The sequence below is a fragment of the Carettochelys insculpta genome, chromosome 2 (assembly GCF_033958435.1).
Source record: "Carettochelys insculpta isolate YL-2023 chromosome 2, ASM3395843v1, whole genome shotgun sequence".
Classification (NCBI taxonomy): domain Eukaryota; kingdom Metazoa; phylum Chordata; order Testudines; family Carettochelyidae; genus Carettochelys; species Carettochelys insculpta.
This window is the reverse complement of record NC_134138.1, coordinates 99,082,021-99,109,132: the sequence shown is the minus strand read 5'-3', so window position 1 is coordinate 99,109,132 and position 27,112 is coordinate 99,082,021. Positions and strand designations below refer to the sequence as shown.

The following is a 27,112-nucleotide window of genomic DNA, read 5'->3' as shown; positions in this document are numbered from 1 at the left end:
TTAAATCAAGTTCTGACCTTCTGGAGCTTTCTTAGGCAGTGTTCAGCTCTCTGGAAAGGACGCATCAACAAACTCTCAGACACACTGCACAGTCTCTGAATACGCTGTCCAGTAAGCAGCCTCGCTGACAGGAATTCCAGGAGTGAGGGCAGCACAGTCAATGGGCCCCCTGCCGCACTCCTTCAGGCAGAGTCACAAGCCACCACTGCCCAGGGAAACCCTGAGTGCTAGCCCTCAATCAAAGGACCCCCAGTCAGTTGCAACCCCATCCCCTACCTGCCTCAGGTGCTCCTCTCACCTCCTTCCCCACTCTGCCACCCCAGTCACCCCTGCACAGATCTGCCCCCCAGCACTCATGTGCCCGGCTTGGCTCCTTCCACTCTCTGTCCCTCCATCAAACCCTGCCCAGCTCTGCTCCTTCCCCTGCCTGCCCCCACACCCACCCAGGTCTGCCCTGCCATTGTGTTCCTGTGCCAAGCTCGGTCCCCTTCCTTCTCTGGCCCCCAGACACTCCTAGCCACCTTGGCCCCACAGCTATCCTGTGTGCATCCCCCCCCCCACCCCCGGTTTCTCTGCCCTGCTCAGCCCTCGCTCCCTACAGTCCTGTGCCTAGCTCTGTCCTGGCGCTCAGCTCCCTCCTTCTCTTCCCAGCCTAGCTCTCTCTCCTTCCCATTCACTCACACGATTCCAACCTCCCAGCCCCCTTCCTGCCCTGAAGCTCTGCAGATCCCACCTCGGGCTATGCTGCAACAGTAGCACTATTTAAACAGACCTGAGCAGGGCTACAGCAGTGGCAGTGTGGCAGCAGCACAGCAGTGGCAGCACCAGTCCCAGACCCCCTCTATCAGCAGGCCCCTATGCAATTGCCCCTGTCCCCTCACCTCTGTCAGTGGGCCTGCCAATAAGGTCCCCATCCTGTGCTTAAAGGAACAGCTCCCATTTACCAAAACACGAACACAGCATGTAAGAATAAAACAAATATGAACACAACATCTAAGCCCTAGCAGCAGAAAGTGAAGTCTGGTGTTCTCCTCCTGTGAATCAGCTGATAAAGGAGGAGGCAATGCGCAGTGTGCAAGTGGGTCACATCACCGGCACCAGTTTTTCCAGTGTGGTGGGGAGTGCTCAATCCATGGCCCAGCCCCAGGCTCCCCCCGCCTTTCCCCACGTGCACCGCTTTGCTCCCTCCCTGCTCGACCCCACACCCAGCCCCAGCCTCCTGAACACCACAAAACAGCTGATTGCAATAGGTGGGGGACATGAGGAAGGAGGAACTGATCCCTGGGGACATCGTGGGCAGAAGACATGGAGATGGGTTGGAGAGGTGTGATGCGGAGGCTGCTGTTGGGTGCACAGCATTTTTTCTCTGTGGGCACCTGTGGGTTACACAGCCATTTGTGAAACATTAGTGGAAAGGTGGGCATAGTATTTGTGGCTTCTGTGCTTAGTTCAGAGAGTAGAGTGTGGTCTAGAACAGGGGTCAGCAAGTGAGGTGGAAGCTAAGCCATATCCCTCCGCTCCCATGCAGCCAGGAGCTTGCTCAAAGCCATGCTGCCTGTGGATTAACAAAGGACCAGCTAATGGAACCAACCACTGCCTACACGGTAAAGCTGTGCATCCGAATTTATTAATGAAGTTGTTGTAAGTCGGACTATTAGGGACTTTAAAAAGTGTCACCAGCGCTGGGACTGTACATAGAGGTCAAAAGGTCAAATTTTGGCACTCCGCCTTGCAGAGGTTGCTGACTCCAGGTCTAGAAGTTACAAAAAGTATAGCCAAGTGTAACGGTGTCCCTGTTCTGGGTCAACAGTGAGGAATGAATATGGCACCTGTAGAGATAAAAGCTTGACTCTCTAACACTTAAACTAAAGCTATGTGTCCGTTATCATGGAGGCCGTAAAGTTGTAAAACTCTACATGTGGTGAAGCTGTTAGAGGCTGTCAGAGCAACACTGCAATATTTTGTGTTATGCCAGCCTATAATGGGGTGTGCTCATTCTGACAGGTGGTATGAGAAATTAGAGGACATTTGGGTCTTATTTACAACTTGCCTGAAGTAACAAATACTAACAGCAATCAGTGAAAGATATGAGGCTAGAATTCAGGATCCCCTAGCTTGTAGGTCAGTGCTAGGCTGACACATCATGATCTTGCACTTGGAGAAATGAAGTGAGTAAATAAGAAGAAAGGCAGTAAAGATAAATGTAAATTGATTTTTGTGGAAAGGAATAATTAGATGCATGATTGTGGATTTGGGAGTACAGCATATAATGAGATACAACATAGGGAAATCTTTAGAGCATGAAGTAAACCATAAATTGAAAATAAATTGACTATGCCATGCTGTTGCCAAAAAAGAAAAAAGATAAATCTTATATTGAGTTGAATTAATCAAATAGCTTGTGAAACAAGCAAGATACTCATACTAACCTGCTCCATGCTGGTTAGGTCTCAGGCACAGTGCTGTGTTCAGTGGGAAAGAAAAAATACAAATTTAATATCGGGAAATTACAGGATTGACAGAGGATACGTAAAAGGACCTATGAGGAGAAGTAAAGAAAACCAAACAAGATCATTATTTATGGTGAAATACCATATTTATTCTCTGGTTTGGTTTTTATTTTGTTTTGTGTTTTGTTTTGCTTTGTTTTTTAAAGTTTGGGGCATATATAAATGATGGTGTTGTACTATTCTAAAAGTCTACAAATGACTTAGATGTTTCCATGCTTGTGACTGCACAGAGAGTGAATTGGGCTAACCTATTTAGAATTACTTGCTATTCTTCAGTCCCCAGATTATAACTTTGCTATCTACTCTGAATAAGGAGCAGCACATAGCTACACTGCCCCAGGAGCAGATCAGATGAACTGTGACTCAGCTCACAGTTCTTCCCCTGCTCCTCTTGTGTTTTGTGGGAGGAGTAAAAATCTTCAGATTTCTGAAAGACAGCATATCATATACCTACCTAGTTGGGTAGTTGGTGCAGGGGGAGGATCTGGAGTCCCTTCCCGGCCTACTTACATGCAAAAATCAGTGAGGCAAGCAGGCCTGCTCTTCCATCCAAGTCACAGCCTGAATAAACAGACCCATACTCCCCTGCATGTCTGAATAAGTGTGTGGCATTTGAAGCCTTGCATATATTAAATAATTATAGAAATAATCTCCTAATAGGGCCATTTATATAAACTAAACTGATAATATTGATTGTGACAGTCAGGCACTCTCCTCAAGTTATGCCTGTAAGCAGAAGTGCCTTTCTTAGTAGACAGGAGATTAAACTTATTTGCATCTGGATGTAAAGGTATCCAAAGGTGTCTGGATCCAGGATTTTGATTGTGCCACCCCTGCTTGTGAGTTTCGGTATTTCCAGCATTAGCAATTAACTGCAAAGACTCCAGTCTAAGCAAATTCCTCTCAAGAGTCATGAATAATTACTGCACATGATTCATTAGTATTAATTTGCCAAGGAAGTTTACCACTCAAACTGGCATTTATAAACAGTGGGATATAGTAAATATCTATGGCTCCCATTCTTCCCGAAGTTATTCAAGATGAATAGTTTCCTTTGAACTCTTACATTGGCTCTGAGCTAGTTTTACCCCACCTCAGAAGTAGCTGAAGATTCAGTCGCACCCTCGGGAAGGGGAGAAAAAAAGGACAATGATCATAATGATAATCATCATCATTATCTTGGAGGCAGAGGCAATAGGCATCCCTATCAAAGGCATTTGTTTGCAGTGCTGTCTTCTTCTCATCACTACTGTGGAGTGAACTGAGAGGCTGAGTTCCTTGCTTGTTTTCAGCATGAGTCACTGGTTTGATTTATAAACCCCAAAACTATTGGAGGTAACGCTGCAGATCTCCTTTGTTAAAATCATTTAGGCCAGAACTCACCACATTTTTTCAGCCCTATATTCTCTTTTTAGGCTACAGTGATATACCGGATCTTGTTTGTACAAGATAATTTAGGCTGTGTGTTTTATGTAAGGGCAGTCTGAAATGGTATTGAGTCGGAGAAACACTACTCTTCAGCCACCCATAAACTGAAAAGTGTTAGTCAAAGCCTATTTCACTGTCATTTGTCTCCCAGAACTTATTAGTGCCTGGCTACTATGATGACTACAAACTTATGTAATGAATGAGCTAAGCACAGAGGGAGGGAGAAGTACACCAAGATTAGAGATTAGAGAAGGGGGTTGTGGAGATTAGTGATTAGATTAATTGCTCTTTACTGAGTCACATGTTCCAGGGTCACTCATGCCTCATTTGGAGAACAGGGAAGCTAAGTGCTGAATCCTGATTTCTTGTTGATATGAGGTACAAACGTCTATTAATTTGGCTTGTCCCTGCTAGGGCCCTCAGTGCCAGAAATAATTATTACTGAGGAAAAGGTAGATTACTACAGAGTCACCTAGCTTTCTATTCTTATTTTGAATAATATAATTAAGTATATTTAGTATGTTCTACACATTCCAGTTTGGAGCAAAAGATTAATTTGGAAAATTCTACATACATAAGTCTTGGCTAGTTTCAATATTTTTTGTAGGTGTAGTTTTGGAAGTTTAGTGGTTTCATGCTGTGATTTACCTGTGATATGATAAGTATGAGAGGAACAGCTGTGTTAGTCTGTATCTACAAAAAAAACGAGAAGTCCTGTGGCACCTTAAAGACTAACAGATTTTTGGAGCATGAGCTTTCGTGGGGAAAGACTCACTTCGTATGCATCTGATTAAGCGGGTTTTTGCCCATGAAAGCTTATGCTCCAAAATATCTGCTAGTCTATAAGGTGCCATGGGACTTCTCATTATTTCTATGATAAGATAGGGTAGGGAAGGAGTGTGAGAGAGACTGACTCTAAATAATTCTAATGCTTCCAATTTTGTTTACTTCCAGGAGGAGTCTGTGCACAAATCAGCGAACAGCAGCATTGTCTCTCCTTCCCAAATGGCAGATGCCTTTCAAGAGAAAGCCTCTGGTAGAAAGAGTAAGTGTTCAGTGTCTAGGAAAGCCTATTTTACCAGAAACAGAAAACTTGTTTTTCTTTCGAACCTTCTAGCATTTTCTGTCACATGAATTTTGCATGAGAATGTTTTGCTAAAATGCTAGTGTCATCTCTTCAGAGCGGATCAGCATTCATTGGCAAATATCTAGGGCTCAATCCTAGAAAAGAAACCGGCTGAATAGGTTAACATTGAGTAAAATGTCCTCATGACTGACATGAAAATGAAGGCCTATTGCATATGGTGCACATATAAATTAAATGACAGAAAATATTGTTATGGGGGGGAAAGAGGTTTTTTTTTCCTTGAATTGAATTTGCATTATGAACAGCAGCCTCCACTAAGACAATGACCTAGAATTAACTCTACTAGAATAATTTAAAATACCAAAAGTATTTATTCAGAAGCATTCACACTATGTCATCTGTTTTTTTGGAAAAAAAATTGTTTGGAATACAGAGATGCATACATTCTGTGACTGAGGCCAGATCTACTTTCAACAATTACATTGACTCAGCTGTGACCTCAGGGCTGTGAGATATCCACGCCTATGAGCAACGTAATTAAGCCACCGAACATGTGCTGTAGGTCATGCTAGGTCAATGGAAGAATTCTGTCAATCTAGCTGCTGCCTTTTGGGGAGTTTGATGAGGTCCTCAGGATCCATCCTGGACTTTATAATTGCTGAGCACTCTGTCCTACCAATGTGAGTTGGCTCTCACACGGCAGTGCTGTTGTCAAGCTACAAACATCTGGCAGGCTCTGCGCTTACACAGACATCCATAGGCAGGAACACACCCAGCTGCGTTACATGAATCATCTCCCAGCCAGTCATGGACTATTAATAAGGGGGCTCTAGCAAGTTCCACACAGTTCCCCAGCCTTGCTTCCCACAACTGTACCTTCTTGCACTATTCAGAAGCTTGGCTAATGTAAGTTCATTAAGTCATTCACTACTTGTTCAGTGTGGATGGATACAGTAGCATTTATAAACTAAGCTGAGATTTCTCAATTTCTTCAGCCAAATGCTGTTTTAGGTAAAATCTAAAACAGTTTTATTAAACACAGTAATATCAATTGTGAGTGATTATAAGTTGTAGGTGAAGATACCAGAATTGTTTACATAAGACACAAAAATAAACTGGCAGTCTAAGTTCTACAAACTAACCAGACTTTGAGCCCAGCAGTATCTCACACTAGCACATCCTCAGTACACAAACTGGATCCTCATTTCTAGCCTGGGATGCTCCTTCCCAGCTTGTAAGTTTTTCCACCAGATGTTCCTCCAGCTGTTGAGCCGGGGCAGGTGAGAAGCCAAGGGATGATGTCACTGGCCCGCTTCTATATTTTTTTACAGCTTGCTGAAAAGATCTCTGCTGTTATGTAGGATTCAGAGAGTCCTCATTACATGCATGCTCTAAGAAATCTCTGAAACAGTGGATTCTTTCTTGAAGGGGTGGCCTTGAGCCACTGGCTGGACCTTTCTCACAAATGAAAGGTTGGCTGTGAGCATCTCCCAACCCCACAATATATTGCAGTAACACGTAGCAAAACTTCATAGCTTCTCATACAATGATAGTACATACTACTCAACAAATCAAGACCAAGGTTTTTAAAAGAATACCTCAGAAGGCAAACTTTGATAGTAGTGAGTATGGGGGTTCCAGGATGCCACTTTGAGATATGGAGTGTCACTTGGAGGTTAAATTCAGTACACTGACAGGAGTGCCACTCTTGGCATTGTACTGTGAGTCTACACTGAACCATTACAGTGGCACAACTGCTGTAACATTTCAAGTGCAAACAAGATTTTATACTCCATCTAATTTTAAAGGGGATATTAGTCACATGAAGAAAGAAAAAAGAAACTGTTTCCTTTTTATAATTATAAAATGTAAAAACCACTTTGTAGGATAGATTTTTTTTAAAGACTGAACAAAAGAAAATAAGTGTGTGCATTTTACAGTTTCATTTGGTGTTGTGAAAACAGAGTTTGTCTGATGATAATATATTTATATAAGCCTAAGGGCTAAATTCTCTTCTTACTTTTGTCTTAATATAGATTTCAGTGGAGTTATCCAGCCTTTAAACTGGTATAATTAAGAGTAGGATTTGGCCTTGCCTTTCCATACAGTTACAGGAAAAGAGGAGACATACTGAAGCTTCCTAATCAGTGTGTTCATACTGTGCAGTTCTTTTAAGAATGAAATGCAGTTAATCAATGCAAAGGCATAAACTGTCTCTGACCAGTTCAACTATACAACAGCATGTGGTGCAGTTACTGTTCTTTGTCAAGTAGTTGATTTAGCTCTTTGCATTGGTAGCATTTTATTGCGTTCTGATGTACAGTGAAATCCGTCTTCACCAACTACTCAAGGGACTGGCAAAAATCGAGTGCTTGCCATGGATGATCTTATAATATTGTTGAATCAGACTTTTTCTCAGCACACATGGGATACATATGAGTGGCCCCTTAAAGGATTGCTGTCAACTCCCAGTTGGCTCTAACTATAGATTTTGTAAACTCAAAATGGTGTGTAACTTAATACACATAGAAATGTGTCTTGGACCTTTTTAATAAAATTCTATTGAGAACAGTTGGTTGTAAGTACATGTAAGCCCCCTAGTCTTTTCAATAAATACCATTCTTCCAATGCACAAAGTAAAACAGCTGTTAAAACAAAAACAAACATTTTCTATGTCATCCCTTTGGTTCTGGTTCTCTCAGGTGCTCCTGTGTAGCAATTAGTTAAAATAGATTAACATAAATATGATTTTTAAGTTGACAATGTGTCTTTAAAGATTTTCATGTTTACAATCATATAGGTTTCTCTGAAATAGTTATTATTTTTCCATGTGCTCTGACAGTAGCAAAGTAGAGTGGGTTTGTTTTTAAATTTTATATTCAACAAGGGCAGAATTTCTATGAGTGGACACCTGCAGACTTTAGTGCAGTCCCCCTGCATCTTCAGAAATCTGAATTATGCATCAAGATTGGCATGCTAGTAGTGTAATTGCATGTCAACAAGTGGTTGGGGTTTTTTTTTCTTCAAGGGGTGAAACATTTTGGGGGAAACATGCTCTTCATCTGTTTTTGAAAATGTGCCCCGTTTGACGTTTATGTGAAGATAGTCTATCTTGTGTTACTTTAGAAGTTAACAGTAGATTTTCCACCAATACTGTGGCTGTTTCCAATGTTGACCAATGTTATTGAATGGTCATTGGATCTAACTTCTGCTGGTTGAATCTTTAGTGCCTCCGAAATTTTTGCCAATATCATCCACGCCACAGCCAGAGAGGCGGCAACCACCACAGAGACGACACTCCATTGAAAAGGAAACACCGACCAATGTGAGACAGTTCCTACCACCTTCAAAACAGAACTCTAGGTCACTTGTAAGTATCATTAGCATTGGCTATAGTGAGGGGAGGACAGTAACTCCACGGTGGTGATTAAGATAGACTCTAAGAGTTTAAACAAAATTGTAACTTGGTTAGATTGTGATTAGAGCTGAATGCAATGCAAAATTCCAAATTCAAACCAGGCCTGAAATTTTTGGGGGAGTTTGGATCAAGATTAAATTTTCTCTCGCTCTGATATATTGAACCAAAACCCCAAGTTCAGATGGCCCAGAAGTTGGAAAACTTATGGCTCCTGATCTGAACTTTGTTACTGACGTTCCTCTCTAGTTTTTTTTATTTCAGCCACTTCCAAAAAATAATAACGCTTCTAACCTACAGACTTGGTGTTGCCTTCTCTCAAATGGAAAAGCAATGAATCTATTTTCTCTTTGTTGGTGTTGGATTTTAGTTGACAACTGAGGTGGGAATGACTGGCTTTCTCATCCTCCTTTGTGAAGAACTTGTTTGGTTAAAGTCATAATCTGAAAGAAAATTCGTTGGAGTCCAGCTCTTTGCATTGTTGAGGTCACTGAGGCATAAACTGTTTTGCTCCTTGAAAAGAAAGTACAGTACATTTGATCAATTAGCTTTAATTGAAAGGTATTCTCCAACAGAGCCTTGGTGGCAAAGGGGATGGAATGTTGGCTCTTTTGTGCTAACACAGTGTACTTTGCAACTTAATTTGAGGATCTTGGGTTCAATTCCTGGCCAGTTTTCCCTAGCAGCAGGGGCTTAGAGTACCTGCTTGAGGGGTGTGTGGGTGTGTAGAGAGAGAGAGATAAGAGCATTTAGTGAAAGCAATACTCACCAGTCCTCTACTTGACAGAATGGTATTGATGGGCTTTGAAGTCCTATTTATTTTTCTTTGGTTGAAGAGATGGTGGCTGTGGGGCAAGTGCTTTAGAGTGTTGAGGCTGAAGTGTAATAACTCCATAGTCTTCAGGATATGGAGTCTTTTCCCACTCTTTTCTACATGGACACAATTGGCTTTGTATCACAGGCTTTTAATTTGAATATGGCCCGTGGTTCTGGTGAATTGCATCAGGCCACCAGTGGAGCTGGGAGGAAAAAGAGAGCAGCTACTCTGGGACCCAGTGATCTAAATGGTGCAGGACTCCCAGCTGCTGCTGCCACTACAGCAAGAACAGCAGCTGCTGGAGCCCAGAGCCTTTTAAGTCACTGCCAGAGTCCCACATGGCATATGGGCGGCACTGAAAGGCTGACCAAAGAAGGCTATCCCCTCAAACAGCCCCTTCTGCCTGAGACGCTGCCCCTTCTGGGGGGCCTGGAGGTGGCACCCTCACATTTTGCCCAAGCCCAAGTGAAGTCTGTCAGCCACTCTAAATGGCATTCAGTAATCTTAGCTCATTTCTCGAGGAACAGTAATGAAGCCTGCAGCGTATAGCTCAACTAGAATTTGTTTGAACTATAACTTCAGTCAGAAATACCTGCATTGCCTTTGAGTAAGACCGCTGCCGGCGTCTACAAGAGGCACGCAAATGATGTCACAGAGCATCAGCAATGCACAACACACAGATTGCAAACGTCCCATGCACCATCTGTGGCAAAATGTGCGCCTCTAGAATTGGCTTATACAGTCACCAGATTTGTCATCATCAGATTGATGGACTACCGTTATAACTTCTGGAACTTCTGACACTTAAGAGGAGAGTTCATGAATGAGGCATGCTCAGTGTAAAAAGAATTTTGATACCCATAATATGCAGTAGTCTATCTGTGTGGGACTACAAGACTTATTTTTGTGTAAGTATTCACACACAGAAATACACAGTGGAAAACAAATCTTTATCAATCTGTGGTGTCTGCTGTTTTACACTTTCACTATTTCTGAATTAATTACATTGTGATATTAATCCAGCCACTTTACTTATATCGATCCTACATAAACCATGGAGATCCTTGTGGCTTTAAAAAGCTTAAATTTGACATCCTTTTTAAAGTAGCTTGAGTAAGTTTTTTCCTATAATTTATTTCAAATTTTCATAAATATATCTTCCTTTCTGTATAGCTGTGCATTGGTGTTTGGCTACTGTAAAGTGTGTGTGTGTGTGTGTGTGTGTGTGTAATAGAACAAACAGAAAAATTCTAATTGGCTTAACAAAAAAAAAAGAAAGTGAAACCACAACAACAACAACAAAAAAAACCAGCAGAAACTTCAGGCAAAACCAGAAAGCAAACATCTGTGGGAGTCCTTCATACGTCACATAAATGAGTGGTTTTCAACCATCTGGAGACCATTTATTTATTCCAAAGATCATTCTGTCATCCCTCACCCAAACTGTTCCACATGCTTTTGAGTAGGAAGTGAAAGGGAAGAAGACTGATGTTGAGATGATGTTCTTTAAATGCAGTCTGTTTTATGTGCTGCTGTTATGTATTCGTTAATCTTTGCAATAGTGCCCTCTGGGGGTTGGTAATTGATAAATCACTTGATTCTGGGGGGAAGGGGATGTTTTAGTTCATTACGCAGTTTTCAATGCTCTTAACATTAACCTAATCAGCCCCCGCAACTTGACGTGGAGTTCTTGGTTACTCATACAAGCTCGCATCTCTTATTTTCTAAATCAAACATTGCATTTGTGATCGTGCAGGTCAAATATAATTTGTTTACTATTTGACTACATGCGTCTTCATCCTTTCCTCCATGATTGACAGAGTTTCAGTTCTTACCTGCTCTAGGCTGCTGCTACATTACAGTTCTCCTGTCGGAGGTACCATAATAATGATGTAATTCGAAGCAGGCTAATGAGGTGCTAACATACATGTTCAGTGCCTCGTTAGCATAATGGCAGCCATGTGAATTTTGAAGTGCAGACTGCGAATTGCAGATTGACAGAGTAGGTGCGGGCAGCTTCAAAATAAGTGCCCCACTTTGACATTCCCTTACTCCGATCTAGTTCTGTGGGAATAAGGGAATCTCAAAGTGGGGCGCTTATTTTGAAGCTGCCCCCATCTTCACTGTCAATCTGTAATTCGAAGTCTGTTCGCGCGGTTGCCATTATGCTACTGAGGCACTGAATATGCACGTTAGTGCCTCATTAGCCTGCTGCAAATTGCCTCATTACCATGGCACCTCCGACAGGAGAATGGTAGTGTAGCAGCAGCCTTAGTGACAGCAGTTTCCCTTCAAGGTAAAAGAATGTGTCCTTAAATGGCCGTCAGTGACATTGAAAAAAAGCCATTGCCACAGTTTCTTAGCAGCATCAGCAAGTGACTTCTCTGTCTTGCATGCTAACTAGGGTTTTGTGAACAGGCATCTCGGCATACCCAGAGAATGTACACTAAAGTAAGAGAAGTGGGGAGAAGCAAACTTGGAAAAATTCCAGACATAGTCCTTTTTCATGTCAACATATCAGTGGTAAATGAGAAGTCAGTGAAACAGCAACTGAACAGTGCACTGTGTTTTCAGGGTTGGCCTTGTGGTATACCTACCAGTGTCACCCTGTGTGGTACCTAATCACTAAGATGCAGTCAGTGTGCTGAGATGAATGTGTGAAAGCCTTCCTGGTTTTTCTTATTTTTACGCTCCAGAATTCCTGCTAATAATTTCATGCATATTCAGGATTTCCTATCTGTTGTTCAGGTTCCTACGATAACCAGATTTTTTCCAAGGAGGACTTTCAGATCACTTTTTTCAACCCTACAAACAGCTTCTCTGCTCAGCTCTCATCCCTTTGAAGCAGCCCTTGTTGGAGTGGCAAGGGCTGTGTATTATCTGTGTGACCGAGTTTTTATCAGCAGGTGGAAACCCCCAAAGGTTTGCCTCTTTCTGCTGGCTTTGGAAATAATCTTTGCACGCACATGCCTTTTAGAGGGAGCACTTCCTAATCCATGGCAAGAATTAATTGCTTAGATTGGCACATATCTCCTGATTGAGATTGATTACAGTATTTGTAGAGTAAGTGTGTGTTCGACAACCCCATGGGAAAAATAAATGAGTTGTGAAAGGACAGCAAACTGAAAAATGCAACATCGTAAGATTATAAGTGGAACACATTTTCCATATCTTAAAATGCACAGCACATGAAGATCCTGCAACCTTCACACGCAAAATGACTGTGATCCTTGTTGAAAAGTTTAAGCTATTGTTGCTTTAACAGGTCATGCACTACTGTAGAATACAGCGGCATTTCTAAGCAAAATATAACTTAATACTCTAACAATGATTTTAGTTCTTGAGGCACCTAAGTATCAGACCTTCCACCATGAACAGTAGTTCTCCTGCACTGGGGTATGTCAACCCGCAGAGAAGAAAGTATGAACTCCCCCAAACTCATTTTTAGAACTGAACAGGAACCAAACATTTTTAAAGTTTTAAAATGTGGTGAGTTTTCTTCTTTCCAGTTTTATACAGCCACTATGACACAGACAAAGATTATAGGGAGGAGTTAAAGACAACACTCTAAAATGTTACTGTTTTTGTGACTTTTAGTCAGTGGTTAGTGCACTTTCGATTGTCTTAATTTAAAGACTGAGCTAATGTTGTAATTTGGCATGTATGTATTTTTATTCTGAGATTGAAAAAAACATTCTTAAGAAATCAAAATATCATTTAACTTAATGTTGCATTAAAGCTTTGTTGTCCTTATGTAACCAATGGAATTAAAACATTAGCATTTAAACAAGAGAACATTTTCCATGTTCCAACATTTGCCTGTTGGGCTATCCACACTAATTTTAATAACAATACTTTTTATGGTGGCAAAACATATCCACATCATTCTTTTGCTACCTGTTTGCTACCTAAAGTACTTGTTCTGCAGAAACAGAGGTTATTGATAAAGCATCTTAGTAAATTAGAGAAACCTATGAATGAGGCTTACTTATAATGTCATCTAACATGCCACAAATAGGTGTTTAAACATTGCTCATGATGACTATATTGTTATCTAAGGGAAGAAGTAAATATGGTGATTGAGTATATTAAAGGAAAAAATCCTTCCAGTGAGGAAATCGCTTTCTAAAAGACTGAAAACTGTTATTGATCAAAAGCATTTAGTAAATCACACTTATCACAGACACCGTCCGGATATCCCATTCAGCAAATACATTTCTTACTGGCATTGCCTGCCCATACTCTCTCACTCATTCTTCTTCCTCTCCATCCCATCCAAATCATTCTTCATATCTGATAGTGCTGTCACCAAACAGATGTAAAATACAATACTGACTGTTAGCTGCTGCTTCCGTGGAAGGCTGCAGCTCATGAAAGGGCATGTTTTGTTTGTTTGTGGAATTTTACACCTCTCAGAGTACATAACATTTGGTTTTGTTTGAATTTGTTTTTTTCCAGAAAACTTAGTGTCATCATCAAGAACATACCCTAGCGGTTTGGGCTGTCAAAAAGAACTAAAATTTACTCCTTTTAGCTTTTTATGGGCATCTTAAACAGGTTGAATTTTTTTATGTTCCAGTTTTTGCCAGATAAGACAAGAGTTCTTAAAAATATAGTACTTCTTAAATGCTAATGTTTGCCAAGTCTGCAATAGAGATCAAAATATTTTCTCTCTAATTGAAAGTCAGAACAGATCATAATTTTAAAACTATCTGTGTTAAGCACTTTACAACTAATCTGAATCATCACTCTGATTCTAAATTAGATTTCCAAGCTGTCTGTAGAATGCAGTCAGCAATGTCTTTGTGCATACAGTGGAGATTTCCTGTATCTAGTCAGAAAATGTTAAATTTCATTGTCACTTTGGCACCATAGCCTCTTTGGGCTAAGTGACTAGATTCTCTGAGTAAAAAGTGAGGGACATTTCCAGAGCAGTTCTGTCTTTCTGTTAGAATCACGTGATCAACCTCAAGGCTGAATTACAAATGAGAACAAGGCTTTTTATTCTGTGGTACCAAAGTCAGAGGCCATATGCTCAGGGTTACTACTCTCTTAAGTGCACTAGCACAGAGTATGGACATTTCACATTAGTAGCCAGGGTATAATTCCCTGTTAGTAAGAACACAACAATAGAGTAGCACTTTTTGCTCATGCTTCATATTTTACGATCATTTTAATAAAGTTTAACTTGATGTTATATTGGAGGGAAGGAAGACCATGTGTATTAATGTAATAGAATACATTTTCTGTTGTTTTGGTCTAGATTTTGTTCCTGGGATCTAATTATGACCATGAATACCAATATGTGGTACCACTGAATAAAAATTCTTTTGGAAGGGGCTACTAACCACTTTCTTCAACTGCTCTGGGCACCACAAAGGCTCAGAGAAGCTGCTTGTCTTTAAGCAGCATATTGTCAAAGGCGACATCACCAAAATTATCTTCTACACCTATGTAGCAAATCACCTTGAGTCCTTAAAAATTATAAAACTGAATTGTAATTGGTCAAAGCAAATATTCATAATAAATAAAAATCAAATACATGGAAACAGGTGTTGGATGATATAAGGGTTCATAGAAGAAAATTGCGTAGACTTGGTCTCATCATTGGTGTGAAACTCATGTGATGCCCATGGATCAGCCAGAGCCATTCCGTGTTTGAGTTGTGAAATCTTTTCTTTGACGTTACTAACTAGGTGGCTGGCTTTTTAGGCTGAAATTTTTAAAAGCTGATGGGTTTCAACGTAACACAGGTTTCTGAATTCCAGGAGGAGTTCTGTTACCCAGTGGAATGCCTGGCTCTGACTGTAGAGGAAGTCATGCACATTCGTCAGGTTCTGGTAAAGGCAGAGCTGGAAAAGTACCAACAATATAAAGATGTCTACACTGCCCTCAAAAAAGGAAAGGTATGTTTGGTTCCACTGAGAGCCGTTGGGGAGGGAGGTGAATCTCACGGATTTCAGACAATGAAAGAACAGGAGTTGAAAACAGAATTCAAGTGCCAGGTTTTCATTAGTAATTAACCAGTCTGACTTTCGGTCTATACTGGAAAGGCTAAACTTTCCCTACACGAAGTGACCCAGGGGCTAGTTTTGTTGATTTTTATATGGAAACGTAAGAAGTTTGTATATGAATGTAGCCTTCGTGTTTGACCCTGAATAGACACATGGGAGCGTTTATAGCAGTTGCTGCCTCTGCTTGTTTGGAGATACACGTCTCATAGAGCTTGAAGGGACCTCGGGAGGTCATCGAGTCCAGTCCCCTGCCCTCTTGGCAGGACTAACCACCATCCCCCCCCCCTTTTTTTTTTTCAATCTGTTTGCCCCAGATCACTAAATGGCCCCCTCAAGAATAGAGCTCACAGCCGTTCCTTCGCTCTTTTTTTTTTTAATTTAGCTTTAATAAAAACCACCTTCTCCGACATCCCCCCTCGATATTCACACAGCCATAGTGCTTCGTCTTCTCTGTCACGCTATCCCCGCCATCTCTCAACTTCAGTGTAGAGAATCTTCCTTGCTATGACTGGGCTAGCGTAGAAGAACAAACAATACTGATGGCTTTAGATCGCGGTGTGCCAGTTTCTCATATATAGTTATTCAACTAGGTCTGAAGCCCTTATTACAAGTGGCTGCTGGAATCCACACTGGTGATTGAAATACATCATGAGGGTCATACTTCAATGTGAAGATTGCATTATAAAGTGCAGCCCTTGGAACAAAATGGTGCCCACAAAACAAGATGGGATTTACAACTTAACTCAGAGCCCCCCATCTGTCAGAAAAGCTCTAACTGTGTAAAGAGTGTGGAACCAAGTCCCTTATATATTAAAGAGACTATGAGATGTATCAGTGAATTCCTCTAATTCATGTAGAATGAAATGGGTGAGAAATCTTTTTTTGCTTCTTACCAGGCTGAATTGTAAATTCCAAGTTTTAATGCAGTGGGGTTATTGTAAGGCTCCATTGTGCATCAAAGTTAAGCAGGATGCATTAGTCTCACACTCTTGTTTCTTTGAGCTGTAGGTCTCATATTCAGAGGCTCATGAGCAACAAGCTAAACTGAATTTAAAGGTTTAGGAAAATCATACATCATGACCCTGGGGATTTAATAACAGCACTCATCTGCCTTTGTAGTTTTTCTTCCAGTGATTACAGACCACAAAAAATAACTACAGTGTCTCCTTTTCCTCCTCAGGGTCCTACACACTGACTTCTCCAAATAACCCTAACTCAACTTCAGTTTGTGCATCTCTTCGAAAGGCCCTGTTAGAAGCATGCGGTTTTATTTCCAGAACTGAACAGCTAACATTGCAATCTCTTCTGTTTTCAATTTCTTTAGCTCTGTTTCTGTTGTCGAACAAGGAGGTTTTCTTTCTTCACCTGGTCCTACACCTGTCAGTTCTGTAAGAGGTGAGTTTTTGGCAGGGCTCTTTTTCTTGGGGTATGTGCCTGTACTGCATACTGGCAGTTCCTCTCCAAGGTTCCCATGGCTGGAGTGCCAGCACAGCTAAGCGCCTCAGCCGGCTCCCAGCTCCGGGGCTACCGGAGCCCTTGCCAGCCCCACAGCAGTGCGAGGGTGGGAACCAGAGCCCCAGCCAGACCCACAGCAGCACAGGTCCACAAGGTTGTTATGGGGCTGGGAGCAAGAGCCCCCACTGGCACCACAGCAGCAGGGCTGGGAACTGGAGCCCCCACCAATGACAGCCCCTGCTGCAGGTACCCAGCTGGGTGGGGGAAGCAAGGAGCCATACCAGTCCTTCATTTTTTACAAAAAAAAGCACTGGTTTTTGGTGTCTGTTAACAAGCACCCAGTTCAGCTTAAAACATTAGGATTCATACTCCACTGGTTTTTATTTTAATTCACGGTGTTGTATGGTTTTGTTTTTGAAATGTGGATATGGTCAGAAAAATTACTGTAAAAATTACTTTTCCTAATCTGCATGTTCCAATTCAGAGCTGCTCAGGTTTTAGAATAAAACAGAAATGGTACTCCTCTCTTAACCCAGCAGAGCCCATGTGGATATGAGGCAATGAGATAGATTCTTCAGAATCCTCATTACTCGGGGTGACAGATGAACCCAAAAAGGAAAAGTGAATTTCAGATTTTATTTGAGTTGTTAGTCTTTGCAGTTACAGAAGAAAATTTTTATTTATAAACCGAGCAAATGTTAAGATGATACTCAATAAGGCAGTAAATATGGAACACTGTACATCCTGCACTGTCTTACTTGCATAACACTTCTTTCAACTGAATAATTAATACTTTTTTCTTTTCTGCACAGGCCTGTATGTTCACAGTGTTGCAAAAAGGTAAGTTCAGGAACCTACAGTTTGTTCTTTTCAGAAGGGCTGTGTCTTTGAAACATTACTTCACATTGTCATTCTCCTGCTCTTGTAATAGATGCGGTTACCATCAAAGCCATACTCTACCCTTCCTATCTTCTCTCTGGGACCATCTGCTTTGCAGAGAGGAGAAAGTTTTATGAAACCAGAAAAACCTTCCACCAGCCACCACCGGACATTTAGGAGCATGTCCAGGTGAGAGACAATCCTAATCGAGCCTAACTGCTGGCAGCACTTCTTCACAAGATCCTCTTCTCCGTTGGTAATGAATGAGACATAACCTCCTAGGATCTGGCTTTCTAGTTTGTTTTGATTTTCCAATGTTTGTTGTATTTTTTTAGGAACCCAAAGATAAACATCTTTCCTTACCAATTTTACTTTTCATTTGGATAAAGATTGAAGGTTTTTCCTTACATTTCTAGTGGAACAAAACCTATCCAGATTACTTTCCCTTTATTACTCAGTAAATATAACCTGTATTTACTTACATTAGACTTGCTGACCTGATATTTAAAATGTGCTCTGTCTCCTGTCTCTACTGTGGCTGACAGTGATGGTAATATCAGTACAGCTGATAAACACATTCGCTTTATTTTTCAAATGTAAATGGATCCTTAAAAGAAAAATCTGCCTGTTCTTGGTAACTGAATAGGGAAATGAACCCTTATTAGACGCTGTCTTACACATATCAAACTCTTTCTACTCTCTACCCATAAGTTTGTTTCACTTTGGCTCTGGCAACATTATAGTATTATCTTTTGATTTTACATTTTGAACACAGACTACTGTTAAAGCTAATCTCAGAAATACCGTTTGGGTCAGGTCAGGCTATAGTGCCATGGGCCTCTCTCTCTGTGTTCAAGTCCTTCTTTGAGACTCACTTCTCCCGTGGTGCATACATGCAGATTAGCCAAGTAAATATACCAACATAGTTATTCATAAAATCCTCTTTGCCAAAGCATGTTTTATATTACCCTTCACTGAATAACCACATAATCTTATGCTGTCTTCCCACCCCTACCCTTTCCTTGCTGCTTTTTTGAACCCTCATTATGTCAGGGGGACAAAGACTTGAGCAGGGGGCTGACATTCCATGCCCCTGGACAAAAGAGGGGAAAGGGCCAGCTCTGTGCTCTTAGAAGAGGTCGGGTAGCTAGCCTTCAGCACCACCTGGACTGCATTACACCACTCCAGCCAACCACCAGAGCCTCCCAGAGCGCTTCATGTGGAGCACTAGCAGGAATTTAAAGGGCCTGGGGCTCCAGCCACTGCCACAGTAGCAGCACCAGCCACCAGGACCCTGGGTACCAGGGCACTTGGCCCCTTCGCTCCCTCCCCATTAGCAGACCTGGACTTGGGGCAAGAATAGTGTCTTATTTCTCTTTAGCCGCGTCTACAGGTGCACGCTACTTCGAAGTAGCGGCACTAACTTCGAAATAGCGCCCGTCACGGCTACATGCATCGGGCGCTATTTCGAAGTTAACTTCGACGTTAGGCGGCAAGATGTCGAAGCCGCTAACCCCATGAGGGGATAGGAATAGCGCCCTACTTCGACGTTCAACATCGAAGTAGGGACCGTGTAGTCATTGCGCGTCCTGCAACTTCGAAATTGCGGGGTCCGCCATGGCGGCCATCAGCTGAGGGGTTGAGAGACGCTCTCTCTCCAGCCCCTGTGGGGCTCTATGGTCACCGTGGGCAGCAGCCCTTAGCCCAGGGCTTCTGGCTGCTGCTGCAGCAGCTGGGGATCCATGCTGCAGGCACAGGGTCTGCAACCAGTTGTCGGCTCTGTGTATCTTGTGTTGTTTAGTGCAACTGTGTCTGGGAGGGGCCCTTTAAGGGAGCGGCTTGCTGTTGAGTCCGCCCTGTAATCCTGTCTGCAGCTGTGCCTGGCACCCTTATTTCGATGTGTGCTACTTTGGTGTGTAGACATTCCCTCGCAGCGCCTATTTCGATGTGCTGCGCAACGTCGAAGTTGAACATCGACGTTGCCAGCCCTGGAGGACGTGTAGACGTTATTCATCGAAATAGCCTATTTCGATGTCGCTACAGCAAATAAGCTATTTCGATGTAGGCTTCACGTGTAGACGTAGCCCTTGTGAGGTGTCTCCACTGGTGTCCAAAGCTGTGCTAACAAGTCAATGGTGTTGAGTAAGAGGTGACTTCTCTGTCTTTCAGGTTGTCCGCAAAGTCCAAGTCTGTGGATAAATCAAACGAAGAGCTACAGTTTCCCAAAGAGCTAATGGAGGACTGGAGCACCATGGAAGTGTGCGTGGACTGCAAAAAATTTATTTCAGAAATCATCAACTCAAGCCGACGCAGCCTCTCTCTGGCCAACAAACGAGCCAGGTTAAAAAGGAAAACACAGTCATTCTACGTGCCATCCCCAGGCACCTCTGAATACTGCCCTTCCGAAAGAACTATCAGCGAGATCTGAGTCATGTGCCTTTTTCTTTGCTTTTGTCTTGGCGAGGTCAAGCGTCTGTGAGAAAAATCACTGAAACTTTCCTCCCCTTTGTTTTACTTCACAAGCTTGAATTTGCATTAGATCACAGAGGTTGCTACTCTATGGTTTCCACAGACACTATGTTCCTGTCTCTAGTTAACGATATGTAACACATCAGCCAATAACTTGTTTGCACGGGATGGAAACAATAATCTGAAACTGTTGCCTTTGTGTATGTGGATTGTGGAGGTAGAAAAGCCTTTATTTGCATATGCTTTTTTTTTTCTAATCATTCCTTGAGTTGTTTTTGGGACAGAAGTGGAATTGTATTCCTAAAGGAGAACCAAATCTACACAGACGTCGATGTTAGCACAGTTCTAAGCAGTAAGTCATATTGGCATTACCAGCCTATGAGTGTTCTTGTTGTAGTTTACATGGCTCATGGAACCATGTTGTTCACCAGATCCCTGGTGTGGGCTGTTGGTATCATCTCACAGCACAAAACCTAGAAGGTTTTGCTAGTGCTACCAGCATTATCTTTCTTTCAAAAGGTGTTACTGCTCTGAGATCATGGTTCAGTGTGAAACTTCATAGTGTCTGTGCTCTAGTGCAAAATATCTGAATAGGCTGTATGCCCAAATGTGGGGCCATTCCCCCTGAGCTGCTGTTCTTCTAAGCCCCAGTGTAATTACAGGCATCTCCTGTGCAGGTAAGAGTAGTTTATTCCTTTTCTTGAATGTATTATGATATTTGGTAGTAGTAGATTTAGTAGTAGAAGGATCTGTACCCTCAACGGGAAGGGTGGGAAATAAGGGAGACTTCTAAGTTTAACTGAATTCCTATAAAGTATATAACATGGTTACCCAGCAAGAAAGGTGGGTAATGTAATATGTATATTTGTATTGTAGTGGAACACACAAACACTGCTATGCTTAAAAGTTTGGGAGCATATCCATTATAAATCCCATTTTTTTCAGGGGTTTATAATTTGGCTGTAAAATTCAGGATCCTGCTGAAATTTGGGGAAGCAAAGTCCCAGATTAGGAGCACTTTTTGTTTTGCTTTTTAACAAATGTATGGAGAAGAAAGTGTCGCTGTTAAAAGTTCCGCTGACCCTGCAATGTTAAACATCACATGCTTTTTGCTCTGTCTTTTTTTATATTCAGAATGTTTTGGTTTTAAAGCAAATGAAGCATAATCAACGTTTAGTCCATTATATGGAGACAGGTCATTTTGGTATTTTAAAATGAGCTAACACAACTAAGTTACTAATACTTGAAAATTAGCTACTCTATGTACATAGTAACTTGTTCATAACACTTTTCAAACCCAGATCCATGTTTTATAATCAGCACAGTTGTGTATCATAGAATATCATAGACAGAAAGCTTCAGTTTGATTTATTAACATTTCTGTACTAGAGCTTGATGAGAGATACCTCAGAACTGCTCCACAGGGGCTGGGACAGGATTTTCATAACACAAGAACAGTTGATCTGTTTTCAAACTCTAAATACCTATTTGTAAACTAGAAACTCGGAAACCAAATATTGTGCATTTTAAAAAGTTGCTGGGAGCTAAATCCTAGACTTGATGCTGGGTTCTGGGTGGATGATCAGAGTATGGCTCCCATGTTCCATTGAGCAACATGAGAGCTGCTCTGCGACTGCTGCTGCACCATCCTTGCTGTGTGGAAGGGCACTAGGCACCTTCACGGCTTCCTAAATCCTATCCCTGCCCTGCTCGCAGTGGAGCTGCTCCACTTTCACACTAGGTTGGGCTCCCTGCTGCCCAAATATGCATACTCAAGGCATATTTGCATGTTAAGCTGTAAGAACTCCAAAGCAGCTAGTCTAGTATAAGGTAAATGTGTGTTTGGGCTGTTCTGTAAAGCATGTACAAAGGGCTCTGTAACCCATCCTGGGACACACCCATCCGCATTTTCCTTCAGTCATATTTTCATAAAGGGCTAGCTTGTGCACGCAGCACATATCTGGTAATAACGTTAAGGGTTTGACCGAACTGGTGACCACCGGAAATTCAGAATTACGTGTAAGTCCCCGTTCTTAACACTTTCCTTTCTGCAGAGGGTCACGCAGCTGTTAAATGCTAGTACCATGTAAGATCTCTGTCTGGAGACCTCAGGATGATGGCTCTCCCATTAAAGGAATTACACTATGTTGATGAGTTAAGGGCTTGGGATAGTGGACGTAGCACAGGGCAATTCGTGTGAAATGGGTAATGAAAGAGCCCCTGACAGTCATGTGATGGAGAGTCTCTAAGTCATGGTAGCACACTTTTTGCCTTGCTCTGTGCCAAAATTAAAATCTGCAGCCCAGCTCCACCTGTTTTCCCTGATGTACTGTGTAGTATTCACACCAGAGGCCAAATCCCAGGGAAGTGCAAAGGACTTTCATTTTAACGCCCTCCCTCAACCCTTGCCCATTAGTGTGTTGGTAGTTTTTCTTGGAAAATAATCCCCTATTCACCCCATACATCCATTTACTGCTCTTCTCCAGGGCCCTTTGGAAAAAGCTGTAGGAAACATGTTTTTTAATGTCTCTGATGCTCTCAGGAGCCCAGAGGGAACCATGTGCTTTTCTTTCTGATAGGTGGAGTTTGTGGTAGATGCCACGACCTCAGAACGCCCTGCACAATCCGGAACCCTCGCTGAAGGCTTATGCCTCTGTGCAACATCCATGCTCCCTGCTACCCTCTGGCCGCCTGGCTCCCTTGGTGAGATGTCCTCACCCATATCATCACCTCCTCACAGGAGGCCAGATGCTAGGGAGAAAAGTTAATGCTGCTTATAGTATCGTTGCTACGTTGTGTTTGTATTACTGTAGCATGTAGGAGCCCTAGTCACAGGCCATGACCCTATTGTGTTAGGCACTGTACAAACACAGAACAAAAAACAATCCTGTGAACTAATGAATAGCCATCAACTTACAGTCCACCAGTGTGTGAGGGCAGCCTGGCACCAAGGTTGGCTTCTCTCTTTTCTACCCTTGCCTGCCTGACTCAGCCCCTCCAGGGCTGTGCTAGATTAGCATACAGAGGAGCCCGTCAGCACCTGCAAAGGAGAAATCTACATTCTCCTGGGTTTTTTTTCCCACACTGATTGCTCCCATCTGTACGAGGGAGAATAGGGTCTTGTACAAAGGGCTGGCCTCTAATTTGGCAGCAGAGACACCGAAATGCTGTTCTGTTTCTGTTTCTCACGTAAAGGAGGGGGGGAAAAAAGCTCAGTCCGCTCTTTGTCTGGACTAGGGTGGAATGAACTGTTTTGAACTTTCCACTTCACTGTTTGTGCTAGTGTTCCAAACCATTCTAAATGTCAAGCACCAGTCCAGTTTGCCTGCGTACCTCATGAAGCTGCCCACGGTGTCCTATTATGGCTTAAATTTCATCTCAGTGTCAGAATAGAAAAACTAAAGCTTGTAAATATCTGTAATATATTTATTAAAGTTTAGAAAGCTGATATGCGTTGAGCAAGGGGAATTGTCCTTCCCATGAAGATTTAAAAAGACAGTGAGTTTTATTTATATGTATATTGACTAATTTCTTCTTAGATTTAAAGTTGAGCCTCTCAAGTTGAAACCCCATGGACATTGTAAAATGGATTTCTGTTGAAACAAAGGCAGGACTAGTACAGTGCACTCACTTCTGTGATTTTATAATCTTTGCTTTTTTCTGCATTTAATAAACCTAGGATTTGTTTAAGCGCATCAGAGGAAACTCAAAGTGGTCTAAAAATGCTGTTGACAATGCAATGGCCTTGTATTTTATACATGAAAACAAATTCTTAAGAATTAAAGCCTTGCTAACAGCTAAAGGTAGCAAACAAAACCTTTGCTGCAGCTCTTATGTGTATAAAACAAATCCTTTCAATGTTCATGGTGTCAATGTTGCTCATGGGTTTTTTTCATTAAGTCTTTTATTGAAAAAACATATCTGGGGACAATAAAATGCCTTTGCAGCATTGCCTTTGTGTGTTAATTGTTCATACGTGAACTATTGTAAAGAACATTTTTAACTGATTTTATAAGTTTGCAAAGGTCAAATTGTTGTTTCTTTTGGCAAAGTAGTGTTGATGAGGTTGGTTTTCACACTTCCTGGGCTCCATGAAAGGGAAGGAAACAGGTCAGAATAGTCTATAGAATAGCAATATAACTGCGTACGTGACCCATTAGAATCAAAGTGTGCTTTATAGTAAAGTTCTGCTTCTACTAAGAAGCAGAAAAGTACAGTAAGACCAGTTCCTTCCAAAACCTTCCGTATCAGAAGCCGAAAAGATGTATATAATTTTAGTTCTTCCTATCTGTATCAATTGCACTGAACTTTTTACAGGATTTGAAATAAATATACGCAACTTTTTTTTCAGGCTCTAGCTGATGTGCATTGTGGGAGAGGTACTGAGAGTCTTTCAGAGAGAACTTTCCACCAAAAAGGAGGGCTATCAAGAAATATACACCACAATTTATCTTCCAAAAATCAGTCTCGCCTCCTCCTGATTCTCCCTTCCTCGCACATTCATAATTCTAGGATTAGCTGCATGCTGCATGGTTAGGAATGTGAGGAAAGATCCAACTTTATACTATCATGATTGCTATCTTCATGCCTAATTTCAGCCAGCAGTTCTGTGCAGCTTCTAGGAATGCCTTTATTATTTTAATCATATTTGTTGAAGTGACATCACACAGTGGCCATGTCTACACTAGCCCACATCTTTGAAATGGCCATGCAAATGGCCATTTCGAAGATTACTAAAGAGGCGCTGAAGTGCATATTCAGCGCCTCATTAACATGCCACCAGCCATGGCTCTTCAAAATTGCCACTTTTCACTGCCACACAGTTCGTCCAGACGGGGGCGGCGGGGGGGGGTGTCTTTTTGAAAGGGCCCCGGGAACTTTGAAATCCCCTTATTCCTATCAGCAGAGGATTTCGAAGGGGATTTCAAAGGACCCGTCTGAATGAACCACGCGGCAGCGAAAAGCAACAATTTTGAAGAGCTGTGGCTGGCGGCATGCTAAAGAGGCACTGAGTATGCATTTCAGCACCTCATTAGCAATCTTCGAATTGGCCATTTGCATGGCCATTTCAAAGATTTGGGCGAGTGTACACATAGCCAGTGATTAGGAGAAAAGTGCTATAACTGCCTGTTACAGCTTACCTCTTAGCATTACACGCTAAATCATGTTCATGTTGAATACTGACCGACAGTTTGTTTTCTTTGATGTATAACATTGGTAAAACTGAGCTGTTGAATTGTTAATAATTATCCATGCTGGCCGTTCTCTTGGTTTCCTCTGACTTCACTAATATGCTTTTGATTTTCCTGTACAATAACAGTTAACCAAATGTGAAACCAGCTAAAGGTTTAATTGGCTCACTCTACCAAAATAGCCGTAGATCCTGCATTATGCCTTCAAAACACAAGCTGCTCAAACTCGATCACAGTCCGAGCCCACTCACCTGAAGTTCGGAGGTTTGGAGCCAGATTGAGGCCTGCTGTACGCTTAAATTAGGTTGTCAAAGCTACAGTAGTCAGCTGTAAAAAAAAAAAACTCATTTCACTGCCTTCTAGAGTCAAGTTAACTTCCACTGTACTCACAGCTGGGTTGATAGAATTCTTCCATCAACCTAGGCACTGTTGCTCGGAGAGGTGGATTAGCAATAGCAACAGGCAAACCCCTTTTGTCACTGTGTCTGTGCTTTGAGGCAGAGCTGCAGCATGCCTAGCGGTGGTGCTGGAGCACCTGCCACATAGACATAGGCTAAGGGTGACCATCTGTCCTGTATTTGGTGGGCCAGGCCCGTATTTGGCGCACCAAAGAGGTTTCCCTACTTTGTCTTTTAAAAGGGTCACTTCCCCGAGCCTCAGGGAAGTTGGGGGGGGGGGGGGGGGGGCAGGCGCAGCTGCCACATCCCTGCCACGTCCGCAGGCTTGGAGGAGCTGCCCCTCCCCCCCCCCCCATCGTTCCCTGTCCCATATGTGGGACAAGGAGTTACGCGTGCCCTAACATGGGCTGTGTTGCACTTCACGATAGCTGGTATCTGGGATGTGGCACTAGCTCAGTGTACATAGGGCAGTGTGGCATAGGGCTGCTTACGCTTGGCCTGCAGTCAGGGTATTTCCCAAGAGACAATTGCCCATGAAGTAGTCATGGCAGAGGCTGACATCCTCCCCCAATACGCCCACTCTTGTGAGACGTAAGGCCAGGCGATGGGAGAAATGATCCTGTCGACCTCTCTTGGAGCTCAGACCATAACAGGCGACTGCAGATATGTCAATTCTAGAATTGCGTATCTGCAGTCAACTTTAAGGTTTAGTGTAGCCCAAGCCAAAAACCATGGCTGAGTTGTGAAGAACAGTCTTAAAGTAAATAGGCTCTGGAGTGGCAGGGTTAGTCTGTAGCTTCACAAAAACCAAGTTATCCTGTAGCCGTATGGGTCTTCCCTGGAATGCCCCTCCAGCATCTTGGCTGATACGTGCTAGGTAGTACTATGTAGTACATATGGCGTCTACCCACAGGCATCACCCCTTCTCCGCCCCCCCCCCCCCACCCTGCCCCCAGTTCCCATTGGTCATGGTTCCTGACAAATGGGAGCTACTGCGCCAGTCTGGGCAGGGCCAATGCATGGCACCCATATGACTGTCTCTCCACCAGGAGCCAGAGGGAAATGATGCTGCTGCTAGGAGCCCCACAAGCCAGGCAGGGAGCCAGCCAACTCCACCAACTGCATTTTCAACATTTTGGCCAGTGGCACTGACTGGTACCACCAGATGTCTTTTTTGATCGGATGTTTCAGTTGAACCCTGCCACCCCAACAGTATAGCACCTTGCTCAAAATGTCTAACAACCCCTAAGGGCTCTACCTAGAGCCCAACACCAGGCCTAAGGTGTTGAGCTAAGCAAGGGGAGCAGATGTAGTCTAGGGGCAGAGCTGCTCTGACAGAGCCTTCTTCACCTAATGTCTGGAATAGTGGGCAAGGCCTGCCCTGCTGCCCACCCAGCCAGTAAAGCAGTGCCCTACGCTGTGCTGAACAGCATGCTACTGCTATGTGA

At 42.6% G+C, this 27,112-nt stretch overlaps 1 protein-coding gene across 4 annotated transcripts in view; it reads left to right on the top strand.

Moving 5' to 3' along the window:
• SPIRE1 (spire type actin nucleation factor 1) overlaps nucleotides 1–24,815 on the top strand; it is a 226,253-nt gene extending 201,438 nt beyond the window's left edge. Inside the window, exons 10-18 of one of the 4 annotated variants that reach the window (XR_012644467.1) lie at nucleotides 4,893–4,983; nucleotides 8,253–8,395; nucleotides 12,006–12,179; nucleotides 15,026–15,163; nucleotides 16,596–16,666; nucleotides 17,539–17,566; nucleotides 17,658–17,794; nucleotides 19,775–20,426; nucleotides 24,426–24,815. Coding sequence is in view for 2 of the 4 variants with exons in the window: in XM_074987482.1 (XP_074843583.1) it covers nucleotides 4,893–4,983; nucleotides 8,253–8,395; nucleotides 12,006–12,179; nucleotides 15,026–15,163; nucleotides 16,596–16,666; nucleotides 17,539–17,566; nucleotides 17,658–17,794; nucleotides 19,775–20,033 (1,041 nt within the window). In the remaining 2 variants the exon portion in view is untranslated. Of the gene's footprint in view, nucleotides 1–4,892; nucleotides 4,984–8,252; nucleotides 8,396–12,005; nucleotides 12,180–15,025; nucleotides 15,164–16,595; nucleotides 16,667–17,538; nucleotides 17,567–17,657; nucleotides 17,795–19,774 lie in introns of all 4 variants that reach the window. The other 3 variants (XR_012644466.1, XM_074987482.1, XM_074987484.1) reach the window with 3 other exon arrangements.
• The last annotated feature ends 2,297 nt before the right edge of the window (nucleotides 24,816–27,112 follow it).